Here is an 18,090-nt window from a genome sequence, read left to right as displayed (position 1 = left end):
AAAGTTTTTTTTTCATAATTGAATTCATGAATTTTCGACTGCCTTGTACATGTAAAAGTTGTGTGTTTTGTGTGATGACCTCGGTTTCGCCTAGGATCAACAAAATTTACATACAAACTGAACTTTTCAATTCTTATCGCTTGTTATGTAAACGTCTATCACATGCTTCTAAACAAAGTTTTAATTTATAATTTTTTCTATCTTTCTCTAATTAAAAAAAAATATAAAAAGTTTGCTCATCGAGTTTTCGTTTGACAAAAAGTTTCGCCGAGGTCCGATTTTCTAAAAAAATTTAAATGAAAAATCACTTCATTAAACTACTTTTCTTTGAGATACCTCGCTTTGATAGTATTTTAATGAAAGATAAAGAAAATAAAGATTTCCAAAAAAAACAATTTTTTCTGAGTCGTCGCCCTTACACAATTAACACATTTTCGTAAATTGAAACAACGATGCGTCAGGATATTTTAAAGTTTTTATTTTTCTGTATGAGCTATCAAAATAATTTACACTAAGGAGGTATGTCTTTTCAAACATTTTAGAAAATCAGACTTCAACAAACTTTGACGACAAATGCGAACAAGAAACAATATTACGTTCAGTTCCATATGGTTCACATGCTGCCTTTAATACGCAGATTCGAGATCTAAAACATTAATCTACTATTCTATTTGGGAACTATTCTACCATGATAGGTAATCTATCATGCTCACCTCAAAAGAAAATGTACAATGTGGTGTCTTCGATGATCATCGTTGTTCTATGCTAGCCTTGATATTTATGAAATAAAGGACACAAAACAAAATTTAGGAATATTAAGGAATTTACAGAATTTGAATTCATTCAAATAATCCCTGTAAACTCATTATCTCTCCGCCGTTAACATAAGTCTTTGTTACACGTTTCGGGGGTTGCGTGCACATTGATTAATCATTATAAATCTTACTGACTTCATTTCACTCATCAAATTGCTATCACAAGCACTATACTATTTTCCACAATACATCGCTACCTGCGAAGCAATTTTTTTACGATTACCTGGATTATAGACAGTGTAGAAGAGAAGAAATAGAGAAGATAATCAGGTGTATTAAATTTACAAGCTAAATTGAAGAATGTTTACACTACACTTGCACTTCATGTATAGGAATAGAGGTATCCTCCGCACAAAAGTACCAAATCAAATCTCATGTTTAACAAGAAATTGTTTGGTGCTCATGTAAAACTCCAAGAATTAAATATATTTGAAATCATATTATACACGAAGACATTCTCAGCAAGAGCTCAAATCAAGAATCGCATATGGCCGAGACCATTTGTTACAAATTGAAACTCATATATAGATATAAAATTGAAGTTCGCTCTTTTCGTCATGTCTTTTAATTTTTCAAAATTCATTTGTTAACAGTTCCGACCGGTTAAAATTAACTTAAATACGAAATGAGTATTAATTCCATCCCCGGTACACAAACGATAAACCGAATCAATTGTTATTCCATCTGTGTTGAAAATTTATCGAGAATAAAAAAACATTTCATTGAATAAACGCTCCACTAATAATACAAAATCTTTAATACAACAACGCTGAACGAAAAAAAAAACATTTTATTGAGAACCAACGACTTTGGTTCATTCACTTGTGTGCTGAGAAGCGCTTATAGACCGTTACTTTATAACTTAAATGGGGTTTCAGCATTGTGACGTAAGGGGGGCAACTATGTACCAAGTAAAACTGAATACATCTATCCGAGTCTCATATGTATAGAGTTAATAAGAAACAGATTCAAACAGACATCACCTTAACCATTAACGAAAGAAATGGTAAACGAAGACTCTCTGCACCTTTTCAAAATACTTTACGTTTAGCTGTTTAAGCATAAACACGTGTTCTTCCGTTTTCTTTTTAAAAAAAATTTTTCGATTTTTTTTTCTCTTGGTTTTCTTGTGCATTTTGATTTGAATGTTTTCGAATTGTTTTCGAATTGTTTTTTTATTTATCATATAAAACAAGTGGAATTCATTTAAAATAGGTTGATCAACAATATTTTTATATCGTAAATGTTATCGTAAAAAAAAAACGTTAGATTTATTGTAGTGACACGGTGATGATATTTAAAAATATGAATTGATCGAAATGAGTGCACTTGATAATGAAAATTGACTGAATTTATATTGTTAACGAAATTTGATTGTCTCAATTGAAATAATATTCTTAAGTTCGCACTGTTTGACGAAACGGATAATTTTTCAAATTGGAATTCTATGAGGGATCATGTCGATCGGAATGGTGTATTATAGTTCTTAAAGCTCATAAAATGTGATATATTTATTTCTCCAAGCTCTCAGATCACTTTTCCCAAGGCAAAATCGGTTTTTTGTTATCGAGATTTTTTTTTTATCCATTCTGTCGAAGTCTTTCTTCAATTCATTACATTTTAACCTACCTGTCTGCCCGATCACATATTTATTTATTTTTTGTATATCTATATATCTATATATAATACATATGTTCTCATTGTGCGTGTTATATATTTTCGATCAAAAAATTCTTGTGGAGACAGATTCCGCGAATCGATTTCTGAGAAAGTTAACATACGAGTCAAGTGAAACAGTGCGGCAAAAAAAGACAGAGTTCAAAGCAGAATTCTGAAGAATGAAAAAAAAAATGAAATAAATCGATAAATAATAAATAAAAAAAAAAAATTGGAACAGATTAATGTTAAGCAAATAAAAATTATTAAATGACACAATCAAAATTCTGAAATATATTTCAGACAAATGGGCGCTGATTTTTAAACTACATTTTGAGCGTAGATACAAGAAGGAAAAAAAATCCTCCTATGTTCGTCGATCAATCGTGTTTTTAACTATTCTTTTTGCTGGCGTGAACTTGCAAATTGATAAATAACAATTGTGTACAACAACAATATTTTGTAGCCAATCAGATAGAAGAATTTGTTGATTTTTGATACCACCTGAGTATATTGGAAGTATATAACCAATTTGGAAGAAAGAAGAAAAAAAAACGTTACTGTGTTACATGAGTATACAAAATATACAGAAAAAGTGAATGAACGTTGGATTTGATTACGAGATTTAAAAAAAAGAAGAAAAAAATTAATTGAATAGGATCATTGACACTATTTTATCCGCATTACCGTGGTGGAATATATATTTTAGGATATTTTTGTACCGCATATGCACAAAGTGGATAATCACACTGCAACCGCTGGCCATAAATCAGCCAATATTCAAAAACAACCAACGGTAATGTATATTTTATAATAAAAGTTTATATTTTTCGACTTTGTGTATGTATATTTGTGCAATCTCTGTATCTATTTAACCAGCATTTCAAGTAAACCATACAATAAATTTTTTTTCCGTAAATTCCGTTAAACAAAACTATCAAACCATAATATTTTTCATAATTCTGAGCATGGTGTGTGAGAAGAACAATATGGCACACATGTTCGGTCGTTTTTTTTTCTTCGTATATTTGTTTTATTTATTATATATATTTATATAATGTCTTCGGATCTCGTCTAGTGGTTTATAGGCTTGCTCAGATATTTTAATATATATAGAGCAGTGCCATCGATGGTATTACGTTTACATGAATTGCAAAGATTATCGTATTTGCTTGATACGTTTGCCATTATATTTTGCTGCCGAAGAGGTCCACAGTTGCTTAATAGTTACAATTCACACATTTTTACATTACACTTTTTATGAATCCTATAGAAACGGCTAGTCCAGCTAGTCACTTATTTATCGACAGCAACAGGCGTTTGCCTGCTCAATGTTCTCTTACCTCGTACCAAAAAGTTATGATGATAGCGATTTTGTATCAAACACTTTCCGACGTCTCAAAACGTTAAACAAAATAATGAGTTGAAACATCAAATGCTTACCCTACAATAATTACACTCGAATCGACGATTCCCCGAATGATTAATTCCAAATAACCAATTGAACGCATGGAATAGTATTGAATCAATTTGTTTCGAGCTCTAGTTAAAATCACTCAAAGAATCCAAGGTCTTGTGAAGGCTGTGCAGAAGGTTGGACTCTGTTTTGCTTAGGTTTGAAAAATGGAATTCGGATAGTACAAGTAAATATTTTTATTTGTCTAGAACGATAATCTCGAGCTTATCCCTCTAGGGAGTTTTTGTTTATCTCGATATATCTCTTCTCGACAGATAAAATATGATATGCACCTATTGCCAGACTGTTATTGTGACGTATAGGCCTTCGGCTAGGGCAATAATGTCCTACACGTCAAAATACCAATCTTGGCAACAGGTACATAATATATACTGCGGCATGTGTTCACTACTAAACATGAATTCATACATCACGTGTGACATTATTTTATACGCGCGCCACGTATTTAGTACGGAGTGATGCTAATATTTGGATTTCAATTGCCTAAGTGTAGTTCGCATAAAAATAGTTTCAAACTAAATATTTAAGTTAAACATTTTGTTTAACCTGTTACAGACAGCAAGCATACGACCAGTATTATTATCGGGTCTATTACTTCCTTCGATCTAAGTATTTTCAATCTTTTGATTTCAAATCTTGTACTTCAATTTTTTTAACATGCATTTTACTATATAGAGGACCATATTACCCAGAGCTTGTCATTTTTTTTGTCGTCGTTATCAATAACAGATTAATAGCACTTAACAAAGTAAGTAATAAAGGCTCGCTTGCGTTGTCAGAAAAAATTTTAATTGAGCAGATTTTTTTATAAATTAATTTTTAACGATCGAGCTATGCGAAACGACATTTTCGTAAATGCTGTCAAAGAGGCAGTCAGAAGGCAGTGAGCTGCTAACACAAATACATTTAAGCAAACACAATGTGAAATGTCAGAATTATAGAGAGCCAAAGCCGTACGAAGTAAAAGTCGACATTGTTTTTTGCGTCTTTTTAAAGAAGATAATGTTGTGAGTTTTGATTTCAATTTAAAAATTAAAAAAAGTGCGTTTTTTCAAATGTCGTTGAACAATTTTTATCTTAAAATAAGTCAACGAATCAAAATAAATTAAAAAGATGTGGCTGTTTCCCGATTAATTATAGTCCAGCTTCTTTACGTTTGACGGGTACGGTACAACAATATACACAATCCCCATTTAGGTCTTGCTAAAATTACTAATTTTATGACTTATTATGGAAGAATATCATCGTCAAATACGTCTGTACCGCGAAAGATTTGGTCAAGTTGATTATTTCTCTCGTGGTCTTCAGATTATGGTGAATTTCGGATTTCACTTCTCTTCAATGCATTGAGCTCATTTAAGTTGGACTAGGTGGTTGGTGATCATTTGTGTAAATAATTTTATCCTCAGCAAACAAATTCGTAAATCAACCATTGATCGTGGTTAGATTGCTCTAGTTATCGTTTGATTAAATTTCGAACATTCCAAAGCAATTTAGAGGAAAATTTCGAACATTCCAAAGCAATTTAGAGGAATTATTTTGAAAAACAGCCTACCGAAATCGGACACATTTTCCAGTGGAATTTTTTTTATGTGTCTAGAAAGACCCTAGAAGCCAAAACCACTTTCAAAAAATCCTTCGAAGCTTGTGTGGCTAGCGAGAGGTGATCAAAAACCGAAAACTGCACTTTTCTCTCCAAACGACCCTGTACGGCTCGTGTAACTGGAGAGAATTTTGTAAGAAAAGTGCAGTTTTCGGTTTTTGATGACCTCTCGCTAGCCACACAAGCCACAAAGTCCACTGGAAATGCGTCCCTTTGGTTTGGCTGTTTGGCTGTTTTTTAATACAAAATTATTGCTACCAACTTCCAATAACATTTTTTTTCTTCAATAAGGCGTTGCCTCTCAGAAATAATTATTTTTCTGTGAAACAGGTGAAATGAGCACGTAAATTCGTGTTTAGCTGCGATAATTTTACAAAATTTTGCTACTTCATATAGAAATTGTTTGAAAATGTATCGTATATCGTATATTGTTTGTTATAGTAAGAATCACATTAACGGGAGGTCTTCGCTTTTTTTTCGGTTAGAAGAACTGAATTAACGATAGGTCATCATTATTGTTGTTGTCGTTTGGCTGTCGATCGCCGTTTTTTTATAAAGTAAATACGATTTGTAAATATTTGTTTGGTAAGATGTGCCATCAGCACAGTGCTGCAGATATCGATAGGGGTAACCCATCATGGGTTAGTAAGTTCGTATGTAAGTTGTCAATTTCGTGAACTTTTGACATTTCTTTCATATATTAACTATCAAAAGTTTACGAAATCGACTCACTTACGAACTGAACGAACCACAATTTTTTATTCTATTGTAAGCTCAAAGGATTAATGGTAACGAATTCATAGCTTCATCACTACTTGTTGGTGCAAATTGTTTGTGTTAAGAAAAAGTTATGTCCATTCAAGTATGAACATGCCTCAGTAAAAGAAATTAAAAACCAAATTGATCGACTGATCATGATAATGAATATTATTGACAATGTCGAATGTTTCAATTGACTAAACATTTCTTATTGGATTGCCAATCGTCTAAAAGTATACGTTTTTTTTGTTCTTCATAAAATTAAATATAACGAAGACATTTCGTCAATTAAAGACAAGAAATTTGAGTGAAAAACCGTAATTATTGTATCCAAATAAAAATCGCATATTTTTTTACTTCTTCTTTTTCTTCATCAAATACAAATAAATTCGAAAAGAAAAAGCAGTCGCATTACTGGTTGATTAAATTTAATGACTGATACGTCTTAATAAGTTGCAAAAATAGCTGGAGCATGTCGGCTCAACTTACAATAATATATTGAATTCACATCAAATTTTTTTTCATCAAACTTACTTTACTTTACCTGCGCAACAGCCACTTGTGGGCCCTGGCCAGGTCGAGAATTAGGTTCCAGCGTGCCCGATCATTTGCTGCACTTTGCCAACCTCTTATTCCCTGTGCCCGAAGATCTGATTCGTCGCCATCTATCCATCGCATTTTAGGGCGTCCTACTCCTCTTCGCTCTTCTGCTTGCATCTGCTTGCAGCCATGATTCGCCTTTGGATTTCAGGTGTATTATCTCCATCCGAACGAATCAGCGCTCCAAGTTAGATGAATTCATCGACTACCTCGAGGTTGTACTCTCCCATGCTTATCACATCCCCTTGTTGATTGGCAACCGTATTGAGCTTGGCTTTCATGTACTTGGTTTTCGATTCGTTGATCATCAAACCCATTCTCTCCGCTTGGATTTTCAGATTTGTGAAAGTGTCTACCGCTGATCCATGTGTACGACTGGCGAGATCCAAGTCATCTGCCGTTGTCTCCTGCTGTTGAGATCATCCGCCATAGAATAGGATGTAGGAATTGATGAACAGAGGAGTACTACGATGCGCGTGAAACACCCTTTGACACCCTTTTTCCATCAAAACCAATGTTCGTTGAAAATGTTTTTCAATTCGAAATATAATTATTGGATGAATCAATTAATTGAAGATTAATTATTTGTTTAGTCGAATATATTTATGTTTTACGGCAGTTAATGTACATGTCAACAATTTACGAAAATATGAAAGACCTGTAAAATCGTATGTGAAGACTCGTAATATCAAAACACCATTTCGTTAAAAACGACCGCATTTAGAGTTATATACAGAACTTAAAGAAAAGAAAGAAAAAAAGAACTGATTTTCGAACATTTACTCTTCATTTACTAAGAGAATTTCTAATTTACATTTCACTTTGTTGTTGATAATGTTCCTCTATCGGTTAACCTGAACATAAAACGTGAGTTAATATATTCATTAACATATAATAATAAAACGGGTTTTGTTTATGCTTCAACATAAAATTAAATGGGCTTGTTTGGACTCTAGAAAAATGTATGTTTTTCGATTCGAAATGGGTCATGAGTCAAGGTCGATTAATGAAGATTACATCTCGGATAGGGTAAGAAAATCGAGAGAAAGAATAAATGTCGGCGAGTGCGTTAGAAGCATCATCCACTATATATTCAATTAAATTGTGTATCGACGTGTTGAAAAATTTGTAGAAAGATGATGTTTAGGAATCATCGTCTTTGAACATTCTCATTTCAATTTTTCAATTTTTTTTTTTTCAATTCAGTAACTAAAAGTAAAACTTTCGTGGCACTTACTGAGAAAAACATCGTATACACCTTTGGTGGTAGAGTTATTTATGCCACCGAGTGACAAACGTTTTTTTAGGTTCTCGAAGTGTGACTAAATCATTTGCCTAAAAAACCTTTATCAACGCTTTTCTCAATAAAGGCAACGAAAGGTTTACTTTTCCTCACTGCGTCGACCAAGTAACTATATCGATATGAAGAGGCGGCCAAAACTAACCAAAGGTGCTCAGCGACGACAAACATATCACCAGTTAAACAATCGAATCTGCTAATTTCTCTATGTAAAATCATATTACAGTTAATATCAACCAAATTGCATTGTTTGCTTCAGCGGTTTTACCAATTGGTCCGCTCATTCAAGCACAGTATTTATACTCCTTTTTGGCCTTTTCTGGTGTCACACAGCCACCCATACGAGCGTTATAAAACCTTATATGTACGAATAGGCAGTTAAGTTCGATGAGTGGACCAGCTGCTAAAACATCAAAAGTAAACTTATCTGTGACACAAACTAGGTTGACATTAACTGTAGCCAATGTTCGAAATACCGACATGGACTATCTAATAGCAGATTACAGACTTGCTTGGAAATTTGTTGTTTTGTGGGATTTTAGTAGCCGACGCACTATGTAAAATTTATTCAGATTTAAATAAAATTGGATAAAATTTGAAAGGATCTCTGTAAGGCAAAGTGAAGTCAGTGTCTTTATTTTCAATTCAACTCTGAAAAGTATTGGAATAATACGTAATCGTAATATCTAAAAAAAATCGATTCAAAATTTTTCATCATCGCTGTGAAGTACTGGATCTCTCAACATCAAATGCAGTTTCTTCTTTTCAATACATTGAGTTGGTATTTATGCATCATCACATTTTATTAATGACATTGACGGAATGACGGAAGATACATGGTATGTCCAACTGTTAGGTAGACAGACTTTTACATTGTATCCACAGCATGTTTTAACATGAACGTACATAAAGCATTAAAATTAGCTATGCTAATAATAAGATTGTTGAGAGTCGGTGGCTGATGTGTTTTTTCTTGACTTCAGGGATTCACTGCTTATCACTGTTATCCATTGATTATTTATTTAGTAACTGATCGAAGAGATTTGATTATGTTTCAATTCCATGTACGATTTGAAGTGAGAGAATTATAATTATGAATCAATTGTGAACACCTGTCATCGGTGTGTTAACTTCTGTTTTTCGTTGATATAAAAGTTTCCATTTGTTTTCATTAATCTCTATAAAACTAAAAAAATTTCTAACTGTTCTAGAATTTTAGAATTGACAGAAAGAATCATAAAACTTACTGACATATTTCTGGTCAAGACATTTTTTAAATCGATTTTTCACCATGAAGCCATGATGGCTCATTTTTGGCCACATGGAGAAAAATGTAGATCTGGTCGTGGACCAAAAATTAGTTATCACGGCTTCATGGTGAAAAATCGATTATTCTTTAGTCTTGGCCAGAAATATGTTAGTAAGTTTTATGATTCTTTTTTAGATATTGCAAAATTTTGTAGAAAATTTTCTAGCGTGCGTGCGTATAAACAAGTAGAAACAGTTTTAATTATATGCGTTGATCCGCTGAAAAACAGCTGAAGGAAGTTCATGCTGAAATTTCACTGCCTCTGACTGTAAATTTCTACGAATTCAACAAAATCGATCCATTGCGTGGATATGCTAGAATTTTTAAAATTTTAAATTTTGTAGAATTTGTTGAAATTTACAGTTAGAGGCAGTGAAATTTCAGCATGAATTTCCTTCAGCTGTTTAGAAGTTCTAAAAAAAATCTATGAAATAGGCCCTGCGAAAAGGCATACTTTCACTAACAAATTTCATTGAATGCTTCCCAGTTAAAAGTCAGCATAAACTCGTCAATATTATTTCATAATAAAATGAAGCGCTGTATTTCTAAGAATCTACAAAACGAAACGAATAGAAAAAAAATGTTATCGCAATTATCGTAACAGTTGATCTGAATTCGACGACTGAGAGTGTGCGAGGAATTTCTCCTTTATATACTTCTCTCTATATTCGTGCCATTATAGGTTTTTCTTTTATAATATTATTATCTACTAATAATAATAAAAAAACTGTTTGTTATATTTTTGATTTTATAATATTTTTTCGCTTATTCCGATTCGCTCGAAAGCATAATAAATATTTTTGCTTCGTTCTCATACTTCCTTTTCCATACATTTCGTTATGTTCTCATGTTCAAGAAAATTGAAAAATGTGTTAAGTAAATAATTGAATATAGTTAACAAAACAGAGAAAATATAACACACAAATATAATATTAATAAAAAAAAAACGAAAGAAAAAGAAAATATATTGAAGAAGTTCGTAAGCATAATTAGAAATGCAATCATAATTACTGATTGACTGACTGACTACTGCTAAATGGGAAAAATGGTCACAATTCAGTTGCGTTTTAGATTTCTGTTTTCATGATTCAACAATTATAATCTCATTTTAAGACATACACCGCAACATACTTTTTAAAATAGTTAGCATGGTAACAATTTTATGTGCAGTACCTTTGCCCATATATCTTGCCTGTGTGGTCGGATATGTTTCTCAAAGAGTGGAGATTGATTTGACATTTTTATCAACGTAAAATAACATGAACTCCATGCTGGAACTCATTTAAGTAGAGTAACGATTTGAATGCACTAACTTTTATGTATTTATCGACGTCAGAAGGATAGTTTGAAAGTTGTCACTGAAAATACATGACCTATTTCCTTTACAAGACATACATCCAATTTGTATTTTACTTCTATTGTGTAAAACAATTCATTAAGTTTTGCAGACCTCAAACAGTTACATTTCGATACCTTCATCTGTAAGCGACAACAACGGTAATAATAAACTATCTGGTCTGTCGTCTGGTTAGTGTTCTTCTATTAGTAAAATATGCGTTAAAACAATTAAAGTAAGAAATTTTGTATGAAATTTACGAAAATACTTCAAACAGATGAAGTAATAGATTTCGCTATTATACGGTGACCGTTTTTTGAAGGTTAAAATCAATGTTTTTGATACGGCGTATACTGTATTCGATATCCGGTAAGTGTACCTAGATCTTCCAAACGACGTAGGAGTCTTTTCAACCGATGTAATAGGTACACATCGTTTCCACACACATAAATGAGACGACCAACAGAGTCTTGTATTGTATTTATTTACAACAGAAGTGTATGGCATGGCATGCAACACTGCATCTATTTAAGGTTTCAATTATGTCTTTGGTATAACTAAAATCTCTTGTAGTTCTAACTGGGCTGCACCTTTGTTGATCAATGAATTGTATTGATATGACAATATGTGACGTACACCTATTATATCTACTCATCTGAAATCAATGTTGGGCTCACGACTGAAAGGCATTACAATTCTTTTTTTTTTGTTGAAAAAGAAAGAAAAACGACGATTTTTGCATTTTTATTTCTCATGCATATTTGATGTTAGTAAGCAGTAACAGCTATAATTACAGTCAATATACTGCGTCCGAGAATATGTGTTACGTGTCGATTTATATGATAATCTTATTTACAATTCTGTTGACACTTGTGTGCCATAAACGTTTCCAGTAAGATAATGTCCATACACAAGAAGACAAAAATTCGTGTTAACTTCACTTATTTAACTAGCCGTTGATGATTGATAAAAGTTTGTCATCTGAAGTCATGTCACGGCTACAATAGCGGATTTGTGAATGCATAAAAATCAAATCTCCGATCTAGATAAATGTTTTTCGAGAAGAAATGAAATGTCTGCAGCTGCATTCTCACCACGAAATATTTACAAAAGTAAATGCAATTTGGTTTCGAAACACTTTTGGATTTATGATTTAATTTGGAATTAATTTCATGGGGATGAAGCACGACATTCTCATTAACATCAATGTATAAAATTAATTCGCAATTACATTGGAATAATATGATAAGATGGGGTCTCGGGCTAGAACGAAGCATTTTCAAGAATAAAAAAAAACTCAGTAAAGCCAAAGTACACTACACATTAAACTGAATCGCAGTCACACTGTAGCAAAACGTTCAGAATTTAAAAGTTGAATGACAAATATGTAACCACCGATGATTAAGTAGGACCGAGTTGAATATTCTGGCCCCAAAAATGAATGTTTACGGTTTCTTCGGTTGGAAGAATATTCCTTCATATGTACACAGTTGCTATTCTCAAGCTAATTTTTTTTATTAAAAATTTTCGATTTAATTTTCTCTTCTGTAAAAATAATGATAATTAAATTGCGATCTCTGCTTGCCGACCTCTTAATATGGAATAAGGCGATTATGTTAATTTAATCTGATTTACTTTTTTTTGATCGCTTCTGACATGTAATTAAAGGTTTTGCCATAAACATAACTGACTTTGTCAAATTACCGGATAATTCGTAAAATAATGAGACTAAAATGGCTAGGATTTGCGTTAAGAGGAAATTATAACTGGACGAAATCGTCATCTAATGGTAGAATTTAACTCCCTGATATTTAGCTGATATTTACCCAAAGGCTATCCCAACCATTTAGCCGTGCTGAAACCGGTCAAATTATATGATAGTTATTGTATGGGTCTTTCATTTAGCAAAGGTTCGACATTAACAGCAGAATGTTCACAAATCATATATGAACCATACGCCACTATTTGCTACTAACACTCGTTTTCATAACGTATTCTGAAAACTAATCAACAATTAACAAGTACAGAAAACACGAAATTATGCGTTCAATCAACGCACTTCAAGCAAAAGTGGTACTCAAAATAGGGTACTGAAACTTGACAGTGTTCCATACACTGTAAAAAGAGTGGGGATAAAATTTCATACAAAAAGTATTCCATTTGACAGCTGTCATTAATAGCACTTTTGCTTGAAGTGCGTTGATTCAATGCTCCATCCACATTTTGAGTTAAAAGCAAATGTTAATGGAGTTGCTGGGCGAAGTTGTCCTAGCGATATTCTTAGCGACAGTATTTAAATAACTTTTTACAGGAGATAGCCAGCAATGACAAAAAAGAGTGAGCTCTGATTTAACCGGTAAAAAGACATTATAAAAGTAATGAAGTAAAAGATTTTGTGACAATCTATTCAAAATACTCAGATCAAAAGAAGAAACAGAATTATACTCCTGCCGTCTGTAAAAGGTTGACAAAATACAGTTTTCTCCATCGAAATCTGCAGCCCTCATCAAAAATAAAAAGACAATAAATATTGCTGTCATTATTAATGTTTGTAAATTGTTAGGCTAAACAGTACATTTAACGCTCACACTGCGTGTTGGTGTACTTGTTGTCGAACACCATATGATGCTAGAATGTGAACGCTTTGATCACGTTCCCAAAAATTTGCGATGCTTCATATACACATAATAAAAATTGATCTCAAACTTTGATTGGAACGTTTCTGTGTGTTTTCAAAATGTACGTTCGAAATATATGTGCTCATAATAATCGTATAAATGAATATATAGTATAATCATAATCTTGTCAATAATACCTGTTCCTCAGCATAAATGTACTCATTTTTGCGCAGGTTTTGTATTTCGGTTAATTGGTTTGTCTTTTATAATATATTGACTGGACTGTGTGTGCGGTGTTTTCATGTTTTGTTTCATTTTGCTTTATATATAAATTAAATTTAATTTTTTTTATATTCTAAAAAAGCCAACGTAAAAGTGAGTTATAGTTAAAATAATAAGTTTGCATGGAAGATCACTTTTAAGTGAGGGTAAAAGAATAATTTGCATTATTAAAGTAAATTATTTCCAGACGAATTCTTCGGGAGAGAACATAAATTAAGAGAGGTGTAGAACCGAAATCTGTGTCCGTTGATTGTAACCATAATTTAATTTAATTGGTAATCAGTGCATTTATTAAATGTTTATGCACCGCATATAGAATGAAAATTACAACCAACCGAAGACACACTGACAAAGGAAATTCCTTTATAATTTCATTATTCAGTAGCAATGAAAGTAACTGCATGTCACAGATTATAACATCGAATGTCAGAGAGATCTTAAAAGTAAATAACAACCAACCAAAGCAAGTAACATACTTTACTGACCTAGGGAGGTAATAGGGTCATTCCCTCCCTAGGGAAAACCATTTAGCTCGTTCAAAAAGAAAAATAACACTGCACACGGGAAATAATTTCGGGCTAAAGACCTCGGATACTTTTACTCATCTTGATACGAGAAATCAAATTACTTCCCTGGTATAGTAATCTACTATTCTATTGCAGTTTTCTAATCTTTCTTACTCCTTTAGGGACTCTACTAGAGTAAGCTTAATTTTACTTTACTTCAGTAGCTTTAACATACATTTTGTTATTTGCTTTTGTATAAGAGGAAACTAATTAACAATGACCACTTAACTGATATTTTCTCATTGCACCCAACGTATAAAAGTTTTTGCAAAACCACCTATTATGCGCCGATGTATCTTTAACTCATCTAAAATGTATTGGTCTCAACGTACTAGATTTTACTATGCTGGTGCATGTAATAAGGCTATTACATGCATAGGCATAGGCCTTTACATCACTCGCATAGTAAAACGTCGTACTACACACGGAAAATAAAGTGATATCTCGTATCACGATGAGTAAATGTAACTTTTACTCATCTGGATACGAGATATCACTTTACTTCCCTTGCATAGTAATGTACTATATATGAATTTGTGCGTTATTGTGCGTTGTTTAACATATGAATAAGACGGGTCAAATCAAGTGCCTCATAATATAAGAAACATTTGTGACTGCGCGTGGAACTTGTGAAATTTATTTAAGAGAATAAAATTTTCAAGTGTAGTTTTTGTTAGTTTGTTCGGTTATAGCACCAAAGCGCTAAAAATGTACTCTAATTACTATTTTTACTACTAATTCGTTAGTTTTGTTTCCTCCTTTAACGACTATAAGTGTTCAACTAGAAATAATGAGGAATCAAACTCTTTGTCACAAGAGTATTTTTGGAGTAGTTTTACATTGATTTTGAAGCATACACTTGCACGACTTTGTCGACAAACTCTGTAGAGTAGGGTTTAATACATTTTATGAACCTTTTGAAGTTTTTTTTTACGACTTTTTTAAATGAGTTTCTGTGCTTGATACACTTGAGCATTCTAGCTGACTTTGAGTATTTTCTTAATTTTTTTCATCTTCTAAATGACAATTCAATGTTTGAAAAGATTTTGTACGTCAATCCACTCCATTTAAAGAGCAGATTCAGATATATTTCCTCTGAGGTCACTTTTTTTGTTATTTTCCTAAGTTTCCGTTTTAAGTTTTCCGTAGTTGACTTTTTTCTGCTGTTTTTTGTGGTTGTTGTAAATTACAAAGTGTGAATTGCAACTTGTTTTGCATCCAAATAAGGAGAGACGGTATTTTTAAGACAATTTATCGACAAGGCAATTTTTCATCAAGAACATCCACCTAAACAGTAACAAGATAAATCGATGTTAATCTTTATGTGTGACACAAAATTGTTTAATTTTATCATAATAAGAATTTCAACAACTTCGGTGTGTTGACAATGGGCTTCAATTAGGTTCGGTGGTACAACTTCTGCACGAAAACGAGTCAGGCTCATTTTTTTTCGGCCATTACATGTTGTTATTTCTGCAAATTAACTACATAAATATAACCCGGTTACTTTCTGGTATAATATTCTGCTGAACACAACATACATTTTGGATAATGTACGAATAATGATTGATTGTTCGGTTGACAATTAATCGATGAAAAATTTATCGGTTGTGATAAAATAATTTGGGTTATATGCAAATATTTAGCGAATAATAACGTGAATGTGTCGTAAAAAGTGAAAATGCTTAGATATTAAGTGTTAAAAGAATTTTTGGGCTAAATAACCAAACATTAATATTGAACACGATCATCATTATGCTAATTCAGTTTCAATGAAAGAATTTTTTGTTTCCTTAATTATCATAATTATTATTATTTGAGATGATTCAAATGTCTTTTATGCTAATCAGAAAAGAATCTCTATGTATGCACACATAACACTTGCGAAAATTTTCATTTTTATTGAATTCAAAAAGTTGTAAAACTTTGAATAGATAAAACGAATAGGTAAGAGATGTAATAACTAGGAGAAGTTATACTTTTCACAAATTATAAATCTTTTGAGATGTTTTTTTTAATCCAAATTCATTTAAACACACAAGAGCTTTTGAAGAACAAACACCTTTTAGATATAAATTACAATTATATATAGGTCCGTACGTATTCCATTATTATGCATATTATGTGTGTGTACACTGTGTAGTACAGTACAAATAAAATGGGGAACATATTAAAAAAAGAAGACGAAGAAGACGAAGGAAAAAAACAATAAAAAGAAAATAAAAACTTGCCTCTGTTAATCATTATTACCTACAAAGAACAGAAATATGCCATGAGAATTTCGTCTTCGAACAGCACACCCAACAAATTGATATGCAAATTGTTTTCTTTTAAAGAACTCATATTCGCCTGGCATTCCGTTCGAAGCGAATAATATTATTTCATGTTTTGGTATGATTTTGTTGGTGTGAGATTCTTTCTGTTATTTTTTTTCTTGCTGTGAGAAAATTACGGTTTAAATGCGAAACGTTCATTTTTACACCATTTTTTTATGTTGGAGATGCATTTTACACCCACTCACTTGATAACTGTCTACATCTGAAAAGGTTTCTCGTTGACATTCACCACTTTAACGACCAAACAAAAAATTTCTAGAAAAAAAACGAAAAACCAAATGAGATGAGCTTTATTCTTCCTCTTATATGCGTACTTTAACTAGAGTCTTCCTTTCCTAAACCTCAAACTTATAACTAATAATATATTTTTCCTTCATGTTTTACAAACGGCATCGCGATGTAACAACGTACTCCAAGAACGGTTCCTTATTTCAATTCTACTCTTTTGCCTGTTCTTGTAGTGCGTTGGTCGTAATCATAACGTTTATTCTTTTATTCAAAGTGTAGAATAGTGTTTGACACAGAATCTATAGCTTCACTGGTTTTCAACAAACAATTGCATCAATAAAGATTTCTAAATTTTATTGAGAAACATTGGAAATGCCAAAAGACGTTTCATACAAAATAGTAGTACTCTACTGCGTTGACATGCCTGAAAAACCGTACTTTTCATGCACTTGTTTTGAAGTTTTCAGCATGTACATTGTACAATCAATTCCATTTACATGCTTTCGGACTAAATTGAAAAGTCTCGTTTACGTGTGTTTTATTAGGGTGGGTCAAATTTTACATTTTACTTTAGAACGACTGACCGCCGGTCGCACTTACGATGTTCCAGAGAATATTTTATTGATTTCAAAAAGTTTACCTTTCCTAGATTTTCTAAGAGCGTACCTATTCGAGCATACCTCACACTGACATTATTCAGCTATTATAGCTTTAGTCAATAGTGGTTACATCTCATATATGCCAGAGAAATCATTCAGCGATACAAACAGACTCACTTTAATCCTCAATGCAATCAGGGACCAGGCGCTTTAAAATTAAATGAAATGTCCCATTCGACCCTCGCTAGCGTGTATTGACGCCTGGGATCAACAAAATTCACACGAAAACTCATCTTTTTATATAAATGACCACATTGCATTTGCAAAAGATGCTCCATTTTTTGTTTTTATTAATCTAGAACTTTATCTCCCAATTACTAATCTTCAATACCTACCATCAGTTTCATCATCGAATAACTAATCGATCAACAGAGAAATCGAATTTACCTTACACAATATCGTTACAAAATAGGGCCACATAATAAAAACAACTTTTGTCAGTCTCAATAGAATTATTACCACTCATCATGTCAACAATCGAAAAATTATAACATTTTGATATGGTGAGAAAATGTAGCAACCACACATTGCACGCTAGAAATTAAA

The 18,090-nt window shown here is 32.3% G+C and overlaps 1 protein-coding gene and 1 long non-coding RNA gene across 3 annotated transcripts in view; one reads left to right on the top strand and one right to left on the bottom strand.

Moving 5' to 3' along the window:
* Positions 1 to 2,015: 2,015 nt before the first annotated feature.
* Positions 2,016 to 18,090, top strand: part of LOC119067132 — a 51,073-nt gene continuing 34,998 nt past the window's right edge. Inside the window, exons 1-2 of one of the 2 annotated variants that reach the window (XM_037169918.1) lie at positions 2,016 to 2,030; positions 2,938 to 3,267. In XM_037169918.1, the coding sequence (XP_037025813.1) occupies positions 3,199 to 3,267 (69 nt within the window). In that variant the 5' untranslated portion in view covers positions 2,016 to 2,030; positions 2,938 to 3,198. Of the gene's footprint in view, positions 2,031 to 2,096; positions 3,268 to 18,090 lie in introns of those variants that run through there. The other variant, XM_037169917.1, reaches the window with a different exon arrangement.
* On the bottom strand, positions 14,335 to 16,413 carry LOC119067152. Its single transcript, XR_005085877.1, has 3 exons — positions 16,402 to 16,413; positions 15,739 to 15,740; positions 14,335 to 14,408 (listed from the first exon to the last, which is right to left on the bottom strand). It is a non-coding gene; the product is annotated as an uncharacterized LOC119067152 (long non-coding RNA).

The sequence above is a fragment of the Bradysia coprophila genome (genome assembly GCF_014529535.1).
Source record: "Bradysia coprophila strain Holo2 chromosome X unlocalized genomic scaffold, BU_Bcop_v1 contig_12, whole genome shotgun sequence".
NCBI classification, from domain to species: domain Eukaryota; kingdom Metazoa; phylum Arthropoda; class Insecta; order Diptera; family Sciaridae; genus Bradysia; species Bradysia coprophila.
The sequence above is the reverse complement of the archived record's forward strand: the minus strand, read 5'-3'. Positions and strand labels throughout refer to the sequence as shown.